The 20,654-nt window shown below is 36.2% G+C and overlaps 2 protein-coding genes across 4 annotated transcripts; one reads left to right on the forward strand and one right to left on the reverse strand.

The window, feature by feature from the left end:
* Positions 1-899: 899 nt before the first annotated feature.
* Positions 900-4,709, forward strand: LOC145046598 (C2 domain-containing protein At1g53590-like). Of its 3 annotated transcripts, none has more exons than XM_078994884.1 (10): positions 900-1,045; positions 1,286-1,468; positions 1,568-1,642; positions 1,803-1,946; positions 2,045-2,140; positions 2,222-2,353; positions 2,512-2,706; positions 2,779-2,827; positions 2,913-3,285; positions 3,377-4,709. In XM_078994884.1, the coding sequence occupies exons 2-10, from the start codon at positions 1,343-1,345 to the stop codon at positions 4,491-4,493; spliced, it is 2,307 nt and encodes a 768-aa protein (XP_078851010.1). In that variant the 5' UTR covers positions 900-1,045; positions 1,286-1,342; the 3' UTR covers positions 4,494-4,709. The 3 variants fall into 3 exon arrangements, with proteins under 3 accessions (XP_078851010.1, XP_078851012.1, XP_078851011.1); XM_078994886.1 differs by having other exon boundaries at positions 903-1,468; positions 2,913-3,005; positions 3,102-3,285; XM_078994885.1 differs by having other exon boundaries at positions 978-993.
* A 130-nt stretch (positions 4,710-4,839) lies between these two features.
* Positions 4,840-14,606, reverse strand: GSL04 (glucan synthase-like 4). Its single transcript, XM_078994883.1, has 38 exons — positions 14,264-14,606; positions 14,085-14,185; positions 13,788-13,991; positions 13,596-13,700; positions 13,386-13,505; positions 13,225-13,317; positions 13,061-13,152; positions 12,846-12,972; positions 12,623-12,760; positions 12,467-12,543; positions 12,220-12,373; positions 11,991-12,140; positions 11,775-11,892; positions 11,320-11,648; positions 11,196-11,248; positions 11,041-11,101; positions 10,882-10,963; positions 10,656-10,792; positions 10,455-10,589; positions 10,273-10,370; positions 10,112-10,196; positions 9,860-10,020; positions 9,655-9,778; positions 9,487-9,581; positions 9,282-9,420; positions 8,957-9,108; positions 8,778-8,884; positions 8,570-8,689; positions 8,381-8,449; positions 7,887-8,167; positions 7,697-7,816; positions 7,516-7,628; positions 7,345-7,428; positions 7,140-7,252; positions 6,837-7,066; positions 5,580-6,428; positions 5,307-5,492; positions 4,840-5,221 (listed from the first exon to the last, which is right to left on the reverse strand). Exons 1-38 carry the CDS (start codon positions 14,514-14,516, stop codon positions 4,991-4,993), a joined length of 5,886 nt encoding a protein of 1,961 aa, XP_078851009.1. The 5' UTR covers positions 14,517-14,606; the 3' UTR covers positions 4,840-4,990.
* Between the last annotated feature and the right edge of the window lie 6,048 nt (positions 14,607-20,654).

Consider the following 20,654-nt stretch of genomic DNA (forward strand, 5'->3'; position numbering starts at 1 on the left):
TGAATGGGATGTATATAAATGAGCGGGTTGTTTTTGGATAAGAATTAACATATTATTATATTAGCTTATGTTTAGAAAAATCATAATATTTTAACAAAATTAACGGAAAGTCCTTACATTTTTTTTAAACGAAAACAACTGATTACCAGTTAAAATATATGAAACCAAACAAAAAGGCTTATTAAAGTTTCTTATCCAGTAATCCAGACTTTTCCATAAACCAATTCAAATTAATAAGAATTTTCTAAAACTAACTAATTTTTTTATATATTTTTTACAACTTTATTTTTATTAAATTCATTTATAAATTATTTTTTTATAACTTTTTTACAACTTTGTATCTACTTTTTAAGATATTTATTACATTTGTGTTTTTATATATGTATTTTTAGATTCTTTTAGCTTTTAATAGATATGTTTATGTTGCAACATTATTTTTTGCATTCTTTTTCCAAACCAAAGTCTCTATTCCAATACAATAATACATGGAGGTGTTAACACTACTTAAAAATAAAAAGGAAAGTTAAAAAGTATGCCGACATGCGAGAGCCACGTTCATGAGTACATTATTTAGGGAACCCTTTAATTATGCGTTTTCTAGATTATGCATTATCTCTAGAAAACCTTGATCATATTAATTTTCTTTCACTTCAACCAATCATATTTATTGCATTTCCACTTTTCTCGATCAAAGTCGATTATATCGAACGATAATTAACTGATACCTTATAAAAAAAATCAATTGATAAATCAATTAAAATACACTCTTTCTAGTTCGGCCCATACATTTTTACAAAACAGTTTTTTTTTTTTTTTTTTTTCACAAACGGATATTTTGTAGGAAATGACACGTAGATAGCCGACATTGCCAAATGTATAAGAAAGAAAGCAACGGGGATGAATCCACTGGGATGTCAGTACGATTATACACCTGTAGAACACGTATCACACCCGTTGAATGCGCGCTTAAGCAGCTTTAACTGCTAACGTCCAGTGAGTCAACTTCATCAAAGTCGTATCAATTTCAAAAATCTGAACAATCAATGTACGTATGCGATGCGTATTTATAATTTGCTTCCACGAAAACCCATTTTCTTGAATTATTGAAGCTGTTCAAGACAGATCCAGATCACCTATTTCACAAATTTCAGCTTCTAGGGTTTTTCGTGACTGTTCTTGATTCTTGACCCTGTTTTTGGTCCCCAAGAAAAAAGATACAGCTTTTAATGAAGTGGGGGTTCTTTAAATCATCGTAGTTGTTGATTTAAATAGTTGAATCTTGTAGTTTGCGTTTGAGAAGAAGAAGAACAAGGTCAAAGGTCAACGGTTGGATTTCAACTCCATGGATATAACAGAGGTTTCAATCATTCATCATGTGGGCATTGTGTTCTTGGTGATATGGTTACTATCTTCCTTCGGTTATTGCCACCCAATAGTTTACTTCATCTCCTTCATCTATCTTTACATGGTAAGCAAGATATATATAAGATTATAAGTATAAGTATTTGTATGTTGATATGTTCCCAAAAATCATGATTTTATTTTATTTATTTATTTCGTTTTAAAGGTTCATGAGAATTTTTCCACAAGATTCAGAAGAAAGGTGCGATTCGAAGAAAGAAGACAGGCCAATCAAAAAAGGGTAAACTCTTAATATTCTTTCCCTTTTTTGACTTCCATTTTCTTTACTAGATCATCACTTTTTAGGTTATCTTCTTTCACGAGCTAGTTGAGAATTGAGATGATCCAATCTTTAGCCGTAAAAGCTCAAATTCTGAAACCCCTTTTTCTTTTTTCTGTAGGTACTTTCGGATTCTGAATCAGTAAGATGGTTAAACCATATGGTTGAAAGGATATGGCCTATATGTATGGAAAATATCGTCTCACAAAAGATACTCCTCCCTATCATCCCTTGGTTCTTACAGAAGTACAAACCATGGACAGTGGTACAAATCCAATCTTAAGTTTATCTTCTTCTTTTTGATGTAACAGAATGCATAAATTGGTCAAAAAGCGTGCTAAATTAATGTATTTATTTATTCAGAAAGAAGCTGTGGTTCAGAGTTTGTATATGGGAAGATCTCCACCAATGATCACTGAAATGAGGGTTTGTCGTCAATCCACTGGTGACGACCATTTGGTAAGTCGATAACTTCTCTTCAACTTTTGTCTTGTAGCGAACAGAAGAGTTTCTAAATAATGCGGTTTTGATTGTTTCAAGGTCTTGGAGTTGGGATTGAATTTCCGAACAGCTGATGACATGGATGCGATATTAGCAGCAAAAATGACAAAAAGATTAGGGTTTGGAATGTCAGCAAAAATGCATTTGACAGGAATGCATGTCGAAGGAAAGGTATCGTTAAATTTCCACTTATCTGACTTTTGTATATGTTGGAGTCTCATCTCTCTCCTCTCTTTCAGAAAGAAAATGGATACCTCCACATATATCAAAGTATCAATCAGGATTCATGAGTTTTGTTATGTGATTGTGGTGTTTGAAATGTTGTTTAGGTATTGGTAGGGGTGAAGTTCCTCCCAAAATGGCCGTTTCTTGGACGTTTGAGGGTCTGTTTTGTTGAACCACCATACTTTCAGATGACTGTGAAACCGATTTTCTCCCATGGTCTTGATGTTACTGAACTACCTGGGATTGCTGGATGGCTGGATAAGCTTCTAACAGTTGCATTTGAGGAGACACTCGTTGAGGTAGGTAACATTCATCTAATCTAATACAGGTTTCCATTTATGAGTTTTCTAATTTCCATTACATGTTCACAGCCTAATATGTTGGTGGTGAATGTTGAGAAACTCGTTTCACCTGAACCAGGTATTATAATAAGTTTACGTGTCTCCTCATATATTTTAATTATTACGTTATGGTTTTAACCTTAATCTAATTTGTATTATTTTAGAGACTTGGTTCTCTGTGGATGCAAAGGAACCCATTGCTTACGCCTTTGTGGAGGTTGTTGAAGGATCAGATATGAAACCATCAGACCTGAATGGTGACTTTATTTCAACATTTTTTTATTTTTATTTTATATACTTCTCTTCCATGAACATGAACATGATGATGAGTAAATCGGACGTATTTACAACAGGGTTGGCTGATCCTTACATAAAAGGTCAGGTTGGTGCATATCGCTTCAGGACCAAGACACAAAAGAAGACTTTATCTCCAAAATGGTTTGAGGAGTTCAAGATTCCCATCACTTCATGGGATGTACCTAATGTTCTTCAAATTGAAGTTCGTGATAAAGATCATTTCATTGATGATACCCTTGGGTTTGTTTCTTTTATTCCCTTTATCTCAAACTCTCTCTCTCTCTCTTTTTTTTTTTTTTAGTTATTAAAATTATGCACGCTTTTTATGCAGTGATTGTGTGATAAAGATTAACGATTTTAGAGATGGAGAGAGACACGACATGTGGTTGCCTCTTGAAAACATTAAAATGGGAAGACTGCATCTCGCGATAAAAGTAACTGAAGTGGAATGTGACGGAGATGTTGCACCAAAGAATGAATTTACGAAAAAGCCCTTGGTACCAGAAAACTCTGAAGAAACAAATGCAGATAGTTTTGAACCCATTGATGTTGAAGGGCTAAGAGAGACCGGAATCTGGGTCCACCGCCCTGGTGCTGACGTGGCGCAAGTATGGGAGCCGAGGAAAAGTAAGAACAAGAACAAGAACAAGAACCGGGCCCACAAAGACAGCGAGTCGGTGGCCAGTAGCACGAGGTCTGAATCATTCCCGAATAATGACTCCAGCAGCAGTGATGACAGCCTGGAGGGTAATAAAGTAAAATCAAGAAACCCGGTTAAACGGGGGTTTCGAAAGATCGGTTCAATGTTCAACAGGAGCCCGAAACCAGAGAATGATACATCAAGAAGCTTCAAGGAAAGAGATGAAAAAGAGGGTGATTCGCCACCTCAGAATGTCCGGGCTGTGAATAAAAGAGAGATTGGTGTGAAGCTGGTAATGGAGGTGGACAAGGACAACCTTGTGTCACAGGGTCAGGACCCGCGGGTCAAATTTGAAGAAAGCCCGGAAAGAAGTGATGAAGAAAGCCCAGGGAAGACGGGAGTCAGAGATACAGTTAAAGGTATTCTGAAAAGTACTGGCCATTCAGCCCGTGGTATGATGCACGCAATTTCTCGTAAAGGCTCCAATAAAAGTAGAGATTCTGATTCTAATGGTGACTTTGGACCCATCTTGTCACCTGAATGTGAACTGAGCCCAGATGGTCCTGATCAAGTGGCTAGCCCAACCGGTCAAATGGGCTCGAGCCCTTTGAGCCCAACTGTTCAGTTGCGTTCGAGCCCTTTGAGCCCAACTGGTCAGATGGAGTCGAACCCTTTGAGCCCGACTGGTCAAGTCAAAGCAGGTGAACCGGATATGCTTATGGCTGACACTGTGGATGTAAATGGGATAAATAAAGGCGATGAGGAAATGCCTCCAGAACCACAAGTAATATCTTCTTCACTTAAATAAGAGGTTATCTATGTAGTTTGTGATGAAAGTTTTATGTCATATACGTGTGTATAAAGCTCTTTTGCATGTTGGGTGTATATCCTGCAAATAGGCGAATCACCATTGTATTGTTGAAGGTGAATGTTTGTTGTACTTTGTTTTACTTTGATAGACATATGTAAATGACAAGAATTTTGGTTGGTAATTCCTAAATTCGAATCTTTTTTAGCTTTTTCACTATGGAGTTGGATAGATTGTGATTGAAATGTAGCAAAAAAAAAAAAAAATGTAGATAAGGCTTATGAATTCGTTCAGGACATTCATCGAACACATGGTGTGCAATATCAATACCCTCAAAGTTGTTGGCTTTTGAAAGATTATCTCATCTATCATTGATATGTAATTTGATTATTTCTAACAGAATGGTCGTTATGTGCTTTACTATACTATGATGTGATACGGTATTGAATACATACATATATATAACCATGTACACAGAATTTTGAATGCAAGATAAGTTATACGTGTTTCTTTTTGGCTTTAAGAATGGGTTGAATCTGCAGTCTCCTGCTGAAAGCTCTGTTGAAAAGAAACCGAGTCTGGAAAGCTGAAATGATAGGAAGCCATGCCAAACAAGCAATCGGTGTAAAAAGAACAACTCCCATACCGAAATCATAAGCTTGGGCAAAAAGCCGTGTGAATTTCCACAAAACCGTGCCCTGAATCAATGGCCTGAATGCTTGACCAACCTAGTAATGAAGCAAAAATGGTTATTTTTACTTGAAGAAATCAAAAGATGAAGATTTTGATTGAAAATCAAGAGAGCTTGCTTACTAGTATCAGTCCCCATCCAGTTGGGAGAAACGCAAAACAACAAACGATCAAATCCTTTACTGATAGTTGACAGATGTATGAAAGAGTGATTATGGTTGCTATAACAGATAGGAAAAGAGAAGCTTTGAACAGCCTGAATGAAAGCTGATAGTTGTCACTGAGATAATGCCTCCCCACATTTACAACCTGTGTAAAATATTCCACATGATTAGAATTTAGAATAGAACAAAACAGGAGCAGCTTTTGTGTCCCACCTAAAAAGTGGAGTTTTACCTTGATTAAGAGGAAAATGACGACTATGACAACCCAGGAAAGGACATAAACGACAACGGTTTTATTGGACCCAGCAATATCAAGATGGTAGACGAGACCATATTGATAAATAAAGAAGCGCAATGAAAGAAGAATCTCAATAACGCGGGACCCCCACCCCGAATGCTTAAGATGAGCTTGCTCATCATACCACCAAGACTGCCAACTCTTATCTTGCTGGATTCCGATTCCACCCTGTTGTTTAATCCACTTATTCCAATCCTTCCAGTCATCAACAATCTTCCCCCAATCAAAACCCGAAGGATTGAACAAAAAAGGCGCAAACAGCCAAGTCAACGACAAGAACCAGATGGCGTACGTGGTCAAAACATATGTCATGTTGTTTCGATACGCTCTCCTGATGATGTCATGAACTATTAGAAGTAGTAAGAGCTCGAATCCTTTCATGAAATGACTCCGCGAGTATAATCTGTAGTTTTCGGTGAAACTCGCGTGAAAGACCACGACTTTTCGACCCGTGGGTCGGTATTTTGCACCACCGTGAAGTATGGTTCGGCCAAAATAATGGGTTTTGGTCCCAAGGGAAAAGGTGAAGAAAACAGCAGCGAGTTGGAGTTGCATTAGAACAAAATCTTTAAGGGCGCTGAGAAATCCTCTTTCGAGTGCGATTTCCATTACCATGGGTAATCCTGTCAATAATCCAAGTTGAATGAATGATTGTGATGCTAATGCGGTTTCTAATGACCGAATATTGTGCACTTTGGCTTCCAGAAGTAATGCCTTTTCTAAACCACTTAGCACCAGGTAGAGCTGCCCGTATAAGAATACGTAAATTCCAATTACAGATATCTGTAACATTTGAGAAAAAACAAAATATTCAACATTTAAGCAGAGTTGTAATAACATGTTGTCAAGTATCGAACAACTTTTACTAAGGTTTTTTAAGTTGATGAGAACGTTATTTTTTGTTTATATGAAAGTTTGGGATGTTACATTTTTTTTTTTTTTTGCAAAAATATAAATTTGAAGATTTATTGTTAGTTTTGTAATCATCGTAATTCCTTAAAAAGTCAATTTTTTGTGTATATGAGATGCTAATGACCGAATATAAATTTGAGGACTTATTGTTAGTTTTGTAATTATCTTAATTCCTAAACATTGTTTTGTGAATATCCTTTTTTTGTTAGTTTTGTAATTAGAGAAAACATAAGCCTAAAGGCTAAATCGATATTTTGTTGTTGAGTAGGAAATAATTACCAGGCTGCTGAAGTAGAAGCCGACTGTTGTGAAGTAACAGGAAAGCATGCGGAAAAAGTCAAATCGGCGTCCGAGGCGGTAGATATCGCGGCTAAGAACTTGTTCGCTGTTCCCGTTCGCAACCTTGGCTTCAAACTTTGAGATCTGGTTCAAGCTGACGTCACGCCCTTTACCAACTTGTATGTACTCATGGTATGTAATATGTCCACGCCGTAATGTAGTATTATATCCTGTACCCAACATCCAATGCCGTTAAATAAAACGATCAAAGTTTTACTGATATGGTTTCAAACAGAAATAAACCTGCAAAAATGTCTTCACTCAGGTTAATTGTCTTTGAAGCTTTGCTTATGCCACCTCTTGTTAGGTGAAAGATTCTGTCAAAAAGATCTGGATGCCCATAATGGAACCTAATCCTGTTTAATACAAGTGACTCAGGCTCAGGCTCATCAATGGTGTTCAGTTCATGGGTTGGACCCAAAATCAGCAATTAATAAATAGCACCTACTTGAGAGGGTTTGCTAGGAGCCTTTGACCAATTGTCACAAAACTAGTCTCTTGGTAAGACATGAACCATGCTAAAGAAGAAACACTGCAATAAACACCCATCCATCGGTAACAAAAAAAAGTATGTGTTTGTTTGACTTTGACTTGAGAGAAAGAAAGTGTGTGAACCAACCTTCCAGTGAATATGTGTTCCCTTAGACCAAGTATCTTGGGAGTTTTTCCGAGTCTTGGTAGAAATTCTTGTAGGAGATTCCTCATTTTGATGGCTTCTTCCAGATAGTTATCCTGTAACGATCCATATATGTTAGATATTTTCTCTCAAAAACTAAAAACCATCTTGATTTGATTCATACTTGGTTCATATCTATGGCTTGTAGAGCTTCACCACGAGTAAAAATTATGGCATGGTTTTGATTTTCAGGTTTCCCTTCTCCAATATTAGGTGGTCCTGGTAGCTTCACGCGATATATCTCCTGTAATCACACCACATAACAATTTTAGTGGTGAAGTTTGTGAGTTTATTGTTTGGTTTTGGCAGCTTACCTGGTCAAGCCCGTTGACTGCTTTGACTAAAACGGATGAGTAAATCTTTATGGGCTTATTGTCCACCGGTTCTTCCCGCTCCTCAACATAAGCCACTCGTAGTGAAGGGTACCTCACCATAAGATCAATGATTTCTTGTGCCTGTGGGTCCCCTGATGTTTTCTGTGACCCGAACAACTGACACGACACAACATGAGTAAATTTCATGTCTGCTAATGCATCCAGATGAGCGTTTAACGTATCATTCCCCCTCTCTATTGTCTCATAACCTTGGAGAATATCTGATAATTAACATCAACACATCAGACTCTGTGACTCTGACTGATGTCAATGAGACAAAATTTGCACTTTATTTTTTATTTATTTTTTATTTCACCCAAAAAGAGGGAATAAGGTGGGACAATGGACTAGCTTTTGTCATTGAAAATAGCTCTAAAAAGCTTGTCAGGTCAGGTCCAGTCCAGTGAAAGAAAGGAAGCCTAACTACAACAAACCATCATCTTCAGCCTTGTCAAGAAAAGCTTGCAGCTTTAGCGCCTTCTGGTAATACATCATCCCACGAACTGTTAACAAAAATAAAGATATACTATGTGTTAAGATATAAGTAGCATGGGGTTTTACATCATCCCAGATTGTTTACAATATGTAAGTTTTGAAATAAGTAATTGTTTCTAGCAACTCACCTGTCCTGCTTAAAGTCTGCCCACGAAAAGAAGCCCAATCTCTGAGCTCCTCCTTGCCATGATCATCTAGATCCTCCATGGTTTCAACCCCCATCCTTTCCAGGAAGTTTTGCAACTCGTCTGAGAAAAAAACAAGGGCAAAATCGTAAAAAGAGATACATACTGATGAATGATGACAAAGATCTTCAACTTATATATAGTACGTTACCTGGAAATATTTTCTCCATATAGAAGCCGATGGATACGTAATCTTGGCTTGCGTTCAGCTCCTTTGTAGAGAATTTAACTTCTTCCTTCAAATGTGGAGTCAAAACACTGTAATCACAAGGTAAATAAATTAGTAAGTAAGTTTTTGAATCTTATGGTGAATCTATGAACAATGCAAACCTGAAAGATAGCATGTTGCGGACTTTTGGAGCTCGAGGTATATCCATGAATAGAGAAGTTGCAAAAAACGATATACGCCTTCGTGCATCCAGGTTTGAAGGTATATCCATGGCTGCATCTTTGATTGTAAGCAGCAAAAGGAATCTCTTGATCTATGCAATCAAGATTTGTATTAGTTTTTCTTGCAAACATTTAGGGATCATTTGGATTTGGGATTTGGAATTTAGATACATTCTTTTGTACAGAATTTGGAATGTATTTATGGTAAATGACAAAATTGCCCTCCAAATCCCTTTTTAGTATTATTGAAAGTTGTTAAGAATACCTTCTGATTAAGAGAATCGCTATCTGGCAATGGGAAATGGATTGAATGCCTTGATGCAAATAGTTGTGGTTCGGGTTCACTAAAGTATGTTGTTAAACATCCTTCAGTATCTTGATAAGTGTTCATGGAATCCAGTGTTCTGTATACAAATCGAATAAGTATCCTAAAAAAGATTCAAAAAGCTGATCATTGAAAAGATGCAAACCTGGATCTGTTTTTCATCATATCGTTTGTTATGATCTCAAAAATATCTTGCAGCACTTTCACAACTTTAGTATGATGATTCTCATTGCCTTCAACCTAAAATGAAACGTAAAACTTTACAGACATACATGAAGAACTAGAAATCTGAGTTCTAGGGTTTGAGATTTACCAGAAGTTCAACCAAATCGATGCATTTAGCATGTAGAGTTAGAAGCTCACTTAGATCAAAATCCTTAAGGAAGGTTGATTTGCTCATGCTTTCTTCAATCTCATTAACTATCCCAGATATGACTCTGAAAACAAAAAAAAATGGTATGTTATATACACAATTTACTAATATTTTTAGAAGAAAATGAAGACTCCATTGATGGTACCTTCTCTCCATGTCTCCAACAACTAGAATATCAAGAACATCTTTCAGTGAATCATAACATTCTTTTACTGCAATATACATGTAGACATCTCTTCTGATTCTTTTGGAAAGATTTGCATCTTCCCCTACAAAGTCCTTTGCAATAGACAAGGCAACTGGCAACTGTAAATAGAAAGATGAACAATGAATCAGAAACATGGATTGGATTGCATGAAAAAATAGATAGTGAAAAACTGAAAACAGAAGAGTATACCTGATTTGCTAGGAGGAAAATAGGCCAACAAACAAGGCCAGAAAGTAAATCGTGTGATAAAGGCATCTTCATCAATTCAACCTCTCTGTTCATATTTTGAAAAGATTTGTTAATGATTTCAATTTCTTGTGGAAAAATAACTAGAAAAGGAGATAATTAACCTATTACTTATGAGATCCTCCTCACGAAAGCTGTTAATGATTTCATTCCATACAACAACAAACTTAACAAGACCATTCCTCATTTGCCTTTCAGACAGCTACAGAAAACCAATGTGACTTTTAGACTCATATCAAAGAACAAGAATGAGATAAACTAAAAAGAAAGCATTTTTAGTAAGTACCTTCTGAAACATCTCCCTTATGAAAGATTTCCTGTTTAGATGTTTATCAGTTTTTGTAGGATGTGGGATTAGAGAATTCATGAAGGCCAAAGGTAAATCTTGAAATCTACTTCTCATCATACCTAACGTACGAATCTAGATAGAAAAAAAAAAGGGTGTTAGATTGTATAAAATAACTTCAAAATTAACTTGATTTCATACCTCTCCAAGATGATGCAAGATTCCATAAAGTCCTCCAAAGATTGCACAGAATACAGAATACCAAATCTGGGTGTCCATGAAATACACCAATATGACTGGAGTCCAGATAGCAGCAATAGCACCAGCATTGTTCTTGACTGATTTAGATTTTAAAAAAATGTAAGATAAAAAGAAAATGTTTACTTATTAAAGAACATATTATGGAAGAATGTAAAAAAGGTGTTACCTTTTGGGAAAAGCTCATGCCAATCATACTTTGTAATCCCAAGGCTCATAATTTGTCTTGTTGGTCCTATGAGTGGCTTTATCTGATAGTGACAAAAGTTTACTAGTCAACTTTTTGGTCAACTTACAACAGGAAGAGAAATAAAGCAAAAATACTCACCTCAAAGGTGTAGCTAAATGTCAATTTGCTTAATAACAACAACATCCAGAATAAACTGTACCTGAAAACAAAGACTTAACACATTTCAGAAGACATTTTCCAAAAGAGAAACACGAGTTTACATCAACTTAAGAAAAAAAGAGTTCAGAAAGTACTTCAAAAGGGAGAACTGAGACTCTTGCATCCCTCTTCCCACATATAGCCTAGGCTAAATTCCACAAAAAGGTTAGAATATTGGCTCTTTAGTTTATTCATTTTGATGTATAATAATATTAATACCTGAGTCCACCAAGAGAGAAGTGAAGAAATCTTTGAATTTGAGGTTTCAATGTATCGACCAATTGCAGGAACAGAAAAGAGGATCATATTGACTGCATTAGACATCAAATAGAATACAACTGCAATCATATATGAAGAATAACACCAATCTCCAAACAAGCTTCCATTTTGTGATGAATAACAAGTGTACTTTCTTCTACTTTTTGAATAAAATATAGGTAACAAGATAGTCCACATTGCTGCAATCACCACCTTCAAACTATGCTTTCTGGCTCTTGATTCATCCATCATGGATCTAGCTTTCCATGTAAACACAATATCAAGAACAGCTGCAAGATTCAAGAAAAGTTTGGAAGTAAATCAAGTTTCATCTTCATCCTTTTTCTTAAGTAAAAAAGATGCAAACTTTATTAAATCTTTATGAGAGAGTACCGAAGTTAAAGTAGGCACAAGACCTTGAACTAGTTTAAGAACTGCAGATGTGATAAAGATGCTCATAATATCTTCAAGTATGGGTGTATCAAACATCTGTAATGGTGAATTCAGATCATGGCATGCCATAATTATCATCGCCTGAAATTTTCCAAAAAAAAAAAATCTTATTGTTTAGATTTTAGAACGAAAGCAAACATTTTTTTGATGTGTTTGAGAGTGTTCAAAATAAAACTCACCTGAAGAGATAGAATAAGAAAAGCCCACATTCTATCAAAGCTTCTGAAAACATGCCAAAATGACCTAAACTCTACAAAATTTGTCTTTCCTAACCATTTTTTCTCCTTTGGCTTTGGTTGCTCTTCTGTAGATTCATCATCTTTATTAAGCTAACAAAAACAATAAGATGTAAGATTGTTATGCAATGACAGATTAAATTTGTTATGTAAAGATTAAGATTTAATTTACCTCCATTTCTTCATCGTTCTCTTCTGTCTTCTTTTCTGTCTTTAGTTTATCTGATCCCTTATTGTTTTTTCTCTTGGGATCCTCACAAAAGTCTACATAAAAGAAGTCATGCTCTTTATTCATAGGCCATTCTAGTTGAAAACAATCAGGAGACCTATCAATATATAACAAAGTAACAATCATTACTTATTAACAATTATAATAAACTTTAAAGAAATTAACAATCAAAAGTCGGGTAGCTATTAACCAGAAGAACTCATTCAAATCATCATAGTTTCTCCATGTCGAATGATCAGTCATCCCATTTTGGTTTTTCTTAGCTTCCTTCAGTCATTTAAAAAGAAAAATCAAAATTAAGAGTAATGAATGTTTTTGGTAGAAGTATTAAGTTTAGTGTGTATACCTCACGAATAACCTCATATATTGGGGTGACAACATTATTTAGAAAAGACTCGGGCCCACCACCATATGCAGGGGTGAAAGTTCCATCAGTAGATAAAATGGTGGCACCCATCAACATGCTATGCATGTCATATGCCATCTACATACATAAATACAAGAATTTGATCATTGATTGCATAAAAGATATGAATGATTAATGGTAGCTTATAATGTCAAAAACATACATGGTGAAAAATGTATGCAAGACACTCTGGCATGAACCTCACATTAGCAGCCTCACCCCATATAAGAAGATAAAGTCCTATATACAGAATTTTGTATTGTTGTGCTTCTGGATCTGATAATGGCAATCTACAGAAATAAGTAAAAAGTTTTAGATGAATTTTGTAATATTCAAGAAAGAAATATATAAAAACAAGAAGAATTTCTATAATATAACCTTATGCTGTTTTTCTTCTCTAAGAATTTACACCATTCTGTGTAATTCTTGAAGAACTTCTTCATCAGGTCATCTAGAACACCATCTGCTAACTGTTGATCTCAAAAGTTAAACAAATAATATCTGTGTAAATATAAAAAATATATATATATAACTTTGATTACCTTTGATGTGTTTGCTAGTTTATTACTTCTCCGAATATGCAGGTTTGCAAGAAGTAGAATCAAATGTTCCCTCTGATTAGCAACATTTCCTTTCTGAAAGTAAATACTGTTATCAGAAATCAAGAAATTGCAAGAAAAGATGATGAAGTATTATTGAATACCTGAAATCCGAATGAATTTTGGAGCCAATCGAACAAATCAAAATGAGGCTTTTGATTGGTGAACTCTTCAATAAATGGTATCCCTTCAACATTACGAACAGCTGCAACTGCAGCTTTAATCTGTAGCATTTCATGATTAATTTCATCAGATGCTTATAATAATAAACTAAATAATGAATGTCAATAAGTGTTTGGAAAAGGAAAACAGACCTCAGTGAGTTGCATGATTGCTTGATGAACACCTCCTTGATCAAGGGGAAGAATGTTAAACTCATAGAATTCGGATCTTCGATTAACATCATTATCAGCATTTCCCTAGAAGGAAGAACAGATAGAAGATAACTGAATTCATGCATGAAGGATTATTTTTATATAAATGTAAATATAAAATGAAAAACCAACCTGTGTGCCAGCAGCTTTAGTGAGTGTATTTGATACTTCAAATAACACAGCAGCAATTGTACCAGCTTTTATTAAGGCGTCCCTGTTCTCCAAAGTACTTTCTCCTCCATGTTTGATGATGTAATCTTTGTATTCACGATAAACACGTCTGACTTCACGTACATCGCTCTTTTCTTTCCTTTTTCTGTAAGTAACTACTTCATCCTATCAATCTCAGGCGCCAAAAGATAGTTACAGGGATGAACTTTTATCAGAGATGATCTGATTTAATAAGTGGGTTTGTGAATTGTGATTCACCTGTTCAAGTCGTTGAAGAAGAGCAGTTTTGAACTGTCGTACTCCACGCCCTCTTGAATTACGATCCAAATCATGTGCAACAACAAAAGCATGAAAACGGCCTGCTCACAGACGAGGATTAGGGATTTAGAACCTCAAACAACAGCAACAATAATCACAAATTGGGTGCAAATGCTTACATAAACATGCAACACGAGGCTCTTGGGCGTCAATCAAATTTGCAACACGAAGGAACCTCTGAATTTCTGATCTCAAAGTGACTGGCAATTTCTCAGAATCAAATGGTTCGGGAACGTAATCACGTCCAGACGTAATTGATTTCATATAAAAGGATTTCGCCCCATTATTGTTACTACCGTACCCTCCTCGACCATTAGTTTGCGTATTGCTAGTACTTGCAATGCTGGGCTCTGCGACCACGATTTCTGCCATTGTTGAACATGAACCAAGCTTGCAGAGTAAGTAAATGGGTGCGGGAAGAGAGTAGAATTTGAAGGGGATCTTGTGTGCAGTATATACATGATTTCTTAATGTGGTGTACACTTTATGAAGAAAGATGGTGGCTTGCTTTTTTGATTAATTAGTTCACTAGCAGTAGTGGTGTGATCTTTTTTTGCTTTTGCTTTCCATGGATAGTTTGGTGTGGAATTGCTTTTGTGAGGATTATACAATTAAAAAAAAAAAGCAGGGGAGAAAGGGTTCTTCAATGTGTTGTTCATTGCTACTGTGATGTAATCTGTAAAACAAAAATTGGGGTTTCTTCGTTCTTGCGCGGGATTTCTTTGAGCACGTGTCACCGTCTAAGTGTTTTCTTGTGTGTGAAAATAGTGCGTGTTTCCATTTTACATTTTTTTTTTCTTTTTCGCGAAGCGGCTCTATTTACTCAAGAGCACCACTATTTTTTGTTTAGAAAAAAAGATAATGTTTAAAGGGTAATAAATTATTGTTTTTGGTAACATTCAGTCATTATTTTGTTTTTTCGTGTTCTGATAGTCATTTAACTTGTTAATTCGTCTAAATTTTCCCCTTACGACTATTTTTTACCAGTTGCAAAGGATTTATCGATCCAACGTGTCAGTTTGATCATATGTGGCATGTAAGGTTAATGCTATTAAAAGAGGGGCGTATGTGGTTCCTTTATTATGCCCTAATACCCCGATGGCTTCCTCCTACAGCTTCTCATCGTCCATCAATCGATCAAGCAAGAAATCAGCAGTGAACGATCCAAAAACTTGTGATTGTGGGTTCCCTGCACGTATTCTAACATCAACAACACCAAAGAATCCAAGGAGGCATTTTATGGTGTATAATGAGGTAAGCTATTTCACGTGAGTCTTCCCCCTTTTCTGATTCATTTTTCCCGATTTGAAACCTCCTTATGAGTTATTTGTGTTGAAGGGTAAATGCAAATATTGAAAATGGTTGGATGTAGAACCTGTACAAATGCCTTTAATGGAAGTGGTGGAAAGAATGAAAGTTGAATTAGTAGCATTGAAGACCGAAGTAGAGAAGGTGAAGGAAGACATGGAATAAATGAAGAAGGAAAAGTACTTTGATGCCATTGCAATGAAGGAAAAAATATATAAGTTTACCATAGGATTTATTTATTTATTTATTTATTTTTTATTTTTATCATCATGTATATGATGAAATGATGTGAAATGATGTATTGAAAGATGTTGTTTGAATGGAATGAAGGCATTATCTTAACTTCTTGTTGGAATGGAATGAAATAATTTTGACTGGAATGGAATCACAAAGAAGTAATTTTTACTGGAATTAGAAAGAAATAATTTTGACTAGAATCACAATGTAGTAATTTTGACTAGAATGGAATCACAAAGTAGCATACATATAATAATGAATACATATATTATTCCATTCTTTGACTGTAATGAATACATAGACGTAATTTTGAGTGGAATGGAATCACTGAGACAACAATGTCTACAAATAACAAGAAAGTAATTGAATGGAATGAATACAATGCATACATATAACAAGAAAGTAATTGAATATGGTGGGGATTTATTGAAATACTCCATTTATATTCGACATTAAATAAAGGGAAAGCAAAGTAATTGAATATGGTGGTTGCGACCTCATTGACCACGTAGGATAAAAAAGCCACCTCACACCGATTCAACCGTTGAAACCGGCTAATATCGTTCATAAGGGGAAATTTTAGACGAATCAACAAGTTAAATAACTATTAGAGCACGAAAAAAAGTTTAGTGATCAAATGTGACCAAAAGCAATAGTTTGTTACTCTCTCAAGTCATTATCCCTTAAAAAAATATCACCATATCATCCAATAATGATAAACGCGTATAATTTAGACTAAGTTGTAAATTTGGTCCGTTATTGAAAAAATATGGATAAGCTTCAAAATCTTTTAAACTTACATGGATGGTCCAAAATTAGATATTTGTATGGTTATGAACCCTGTTAAACATGAAAAGACCATTTTGCCATTTTTATTTATTTATTTATTTATTTTGCTTTTTTTATTATTTTTTTAAATACTTTAAAGTGTTTTAATTAATTAGAAATGCAAATGGGCCCCATCCAACTCAAACTTCTCTCTCTCTCACTCTCACCTACAGAAAGACACTCACAAGCATACACACACTAATCATTAAAACACACACCTTGCCACACTCATTGGATATTAAAAACATACACATAGATAGATGAGTATGAATTTGTTGTTGGTGATCGAAGTTATTCCACCATTTACCCATAAAACCTTCGATAACAGAGTACAAAGCTTATTGCTCTGTTTTCCCCATTGGTGGTTGTCACAACTAGCATTTTTAGTTGGAAAATTATGTTTCTCATGTAAACATCAACTGTTGGATAAAGCATCATTATGGCATTGTCGTCTTGGAAATATAAGCAATAAACACATAGGCCAACTCCAAAAGTATGGAGTCTTGGAATCATTTGACCTAAAGTCAGATGATAGTTGCGAATCATGCTTACTTTGAAAAATAACAAAGTCTCCCTTCACTGGTTCTTGTGAGAGGGGTGAAGGTTTGTTGGATCTCGTACACACGGATGTGTGTGGACCCTTCAAACATGCCACAAGGGATGCTAATCGTTATCATTTGACTTTTACTAATGATTACAGTAGATATGGATATGTCTACTTAATCAAGCATAAGTCAGGGAATTTTGAAAGGTTTAAAGAGTTTAAACAGGAAGTCGAGAATCAATTGGGCAGGAACATTAAGATGCTTCGATCCGATCGAGGTGGTGAGTATCTTGGTTCAGAATTCCTCAACTATCTTGGGGAATGTGGGATTGTCTCACAATTGACACCTCCCAAGACACCGCAGTTGAATGGTGTGGCTGAGAGGCGTAATCGAACCTTGTTGGATATGGTTTGTTCAATGATGAGTCGAGCTTCGCTACTAATCTCATTTTGGGGGTATGCCTTAGAGACTGCCGCCCATATCCTTAATCTAGTCCCTATAAAGAAAGTTGCCAAAACTCCTCATTAGATGTGGACTGATAAAGTACCCAAACTAGACCACATCAAGATTTGGGGTTGCGAGGCTTTCTTGAGACGCGAGACTCATGATAAGCTTGAACCTCAAAGTGAGAGGTGTATTATCATCGGCTACCCACATAAATACTTTGGTTACCTCTTCTACAAACCTAGTGAGAATGTGGTCTTTGTAGCCAGGAGGGTTGTCTTTTGAGAAAGAGAGTTCATAAGCCAAGGAAACAGTGGGAGGCAAGTTGACCTTGAAGAAATTCAAGAGTCAAGTGGTGAAGGAACTTCAAACCCTAGCACTCAACTTGAGGAGGAAACTCTTGTTGAGCCAATTGACGAGTCTGTACCCCTGAGGCGTTCCACAAGAGTTAGGAATGCACCTAAGCATTACTATCGATTCCATATTACTGCTGAAGGTGATACACTTATTAGTGATGAGACACTAGTAGGGCTGGATGAACCTAACAGTTACGCGGAAGCCATGGCAGGCCCTGAGTCAGCCAAGTGGAAAGAGGCAATGGACAGCGAGATACAGTCCATGTATGACAATCAAGTTTGGAACTTGGTTAAGAATGTACCAGGTCGTAAGACTGTAGGGTGTAAATGGATCTTCAAGAAGAAGACCGACATGGATGGTAATGTACACACTTATAAGGCACGACTGGTTGCAAAGGGCTTCTCTCAAACTCCGGGAGTTGATTATGATGAGACCTTTTCTCCAGTAGCCAAGATTAAGTCTATTAGGGTTATGTTAGCCATAGCTTCATTTCATGATTATGAAATATGGCAAATGGATGTCAAAACAGCTTTCCTTAATGGAAAGTTGGCTGAGGACGTTTACATGAGTCAGCCAGAGGGTTTTGTTAATACAGAGTACCCTAATAGAGTGTGTAAGCTTGAGAAATCCATTTATGGATTAAAGCAAGCACCTCGTAGATGGAATCTTTGCTTTGATGAGAAATTCAAGGAATTTGGCTTTTCTAGGAGTGAAGATGAGTCTTGTGTATATGTCAAGGCTAGTGGGAGTATAGTTAGATTGTATGTCGATGACATACTACTCATAGGAAATGACATCCCAACTCTGCAGGAAGTTAAGTCCTGGCTTAGGAAGTGTTTCTCTATGAAGGACCTGAGAGAAGCTGCCTATATTCTAGGGATAAGGATCTTGAGAGATCAGAGTGAAAGACTAATTGGACTTAGTCAGAGTACTTACTTGGATAAGGTGCTGAAGAGATTCAGCATGCAAGAATCCAAGAAAGGAGAGTTACCTATTCAGTGTAACGCCAAATTGAGTAAGACTGAAAGCCCGAGTACTGAGGCTGAGATAGCATAAATGAGTCGAGTACCTTATGCTTCGGCTGTAGGATCGATCATGTATGCTATGACTTATACTTGACCTGATGTAGCTTTTGCTTTGAGCATGGTTAGGAGGTATCAGGGGAACCCTGGCAAGGCACACTGGACTGCGGTAAAGAATATCCTCAAGGACCTACGGAGGACTAAGGATTGGGTCCTTACCCTCGGTGGGAGTGATGACTTGAAAGTTGTATGGTATAGTGATGCTGGCTTCCAGACTGATAGGGAAAATTTCCGCTCTCAGTTGGGCTGGGTCTTTACCCTAAACGGAGGAGCAATCACTTGGAAGAGTTCCAAGCAGGAGACAGTAGCTGATTCAACTTGTGAATCAGAGTATATAGCAGCGAGCGAGGCAGCAAAGGAGGCAATATGGTTGAAGAACTTCATTGGAGACCTTGAAGTTGTACCAGCTATAAAGGAGCCTATGGAAATTTTCTGTGATAGTGAAAGTATTTTTGCCTTAGCCAAGGAACGGGAGATCCAGACACATCGACAGAGAATACCATTTCATCAGACATCGAATAGAAGGACTCCTCGTGGCGAAGAGGGTATCATCGGATGAGAACCCAGCAGATCCCCTCACGAAGGGACTGAGTCAGGTTAAGCATCTTCAACATGCTCGGAACATAGGGCTAAAGGATGATATTAGTTTTAGTAGTTAGATAATTTTGGAAATTTGTAAAGTGTAATTGACATTTGATGATGAATAAAAGTTGTGTTTATTTATGAGTAAAGTGTTGCTATCTTCTGTCAATCGTTTACTACAATTTCTTTTGCATGTTTTGACTTCCAGAATATTATGTTTTGTTTTACATATTATTCAAAATTTCCACAATCGGTCATATGTTGGAAGTAGATATGAATTAATACTGTCATGAAGTTGGTTGTAGGTGTCAAGTTTTAGGACAACACTTCATGAGTACTTATAAGTTCTGAGTATTGGAATCAACCCACGTTCACAGGAATCACTTCATGGAATTTATCTCATGTGATTGTGAGACGGTAACATCATATAAGTCTTCAAACCTAGAGATATGATTTGTTTCCTATGAGTTGGTTATGCATTGATTGTACGAAAATGCATTTGTAACTCGATGTTATAAAACGTGCTTTTATGTATAATTCAACAAATAGTAGAGCAAACATATGATTCGAAGTTTATCTGTTCCTTCTTGGATTAGAAGCTGATATCTGGTCCCCTCGATGATTTTGTTTTGACCTATGTATCGGGCTTGGTCAGAACTGAATTTATATGTTCAATTTAGTTCTATGTCAAACAAATCGGAAATCAGGAAACAAACTGCTGGACAATAAGTAAGACATTGTTCCATGTATTTGTCCGGCTGATATCTAGAACAGAGGATTATATGGTCACTTATCTTAAATGGCGTATCATCATCTTCTCAGTTCCTAGAGACCTTGAAAGAGCTACGATTGTCGATCGGTTCTTGAAGTCATACTTGCAGTTATAGTTATTAGACTTATCCAAGTGGGAGACTGTTGGATAAGGTGTCTAAGTCCATAACTATTTTTGGTATGTACTTGACCCGACCCGACATGGTCCATTTGGGTTGGATGACACCATGCATTGGATAAACTAAATGAGAGAAATAACACTTATGGTTTATTAATATATTATAAGTTCTAATATCTTAATAATATTATTTAATTAGTTTGATCATGAATTAATTTAGAATTAATTAAGTGATCAA

Source organism: Lactuca saligna, chromosome 5, assembly GCF_052625555.1.
Source record: "Lactuca saligna cultivar CGN05327 chromosome 5, ASM5262555v1, whole genome shotgun sequence".
Taxonomy (NCBI): domain Eukaryota; kingdom Viridiplantae; phylum Streptophyta; class Magnoliopsida; order Asterales; family Asteraceae; genus Lactuca; species Lactuca saligna.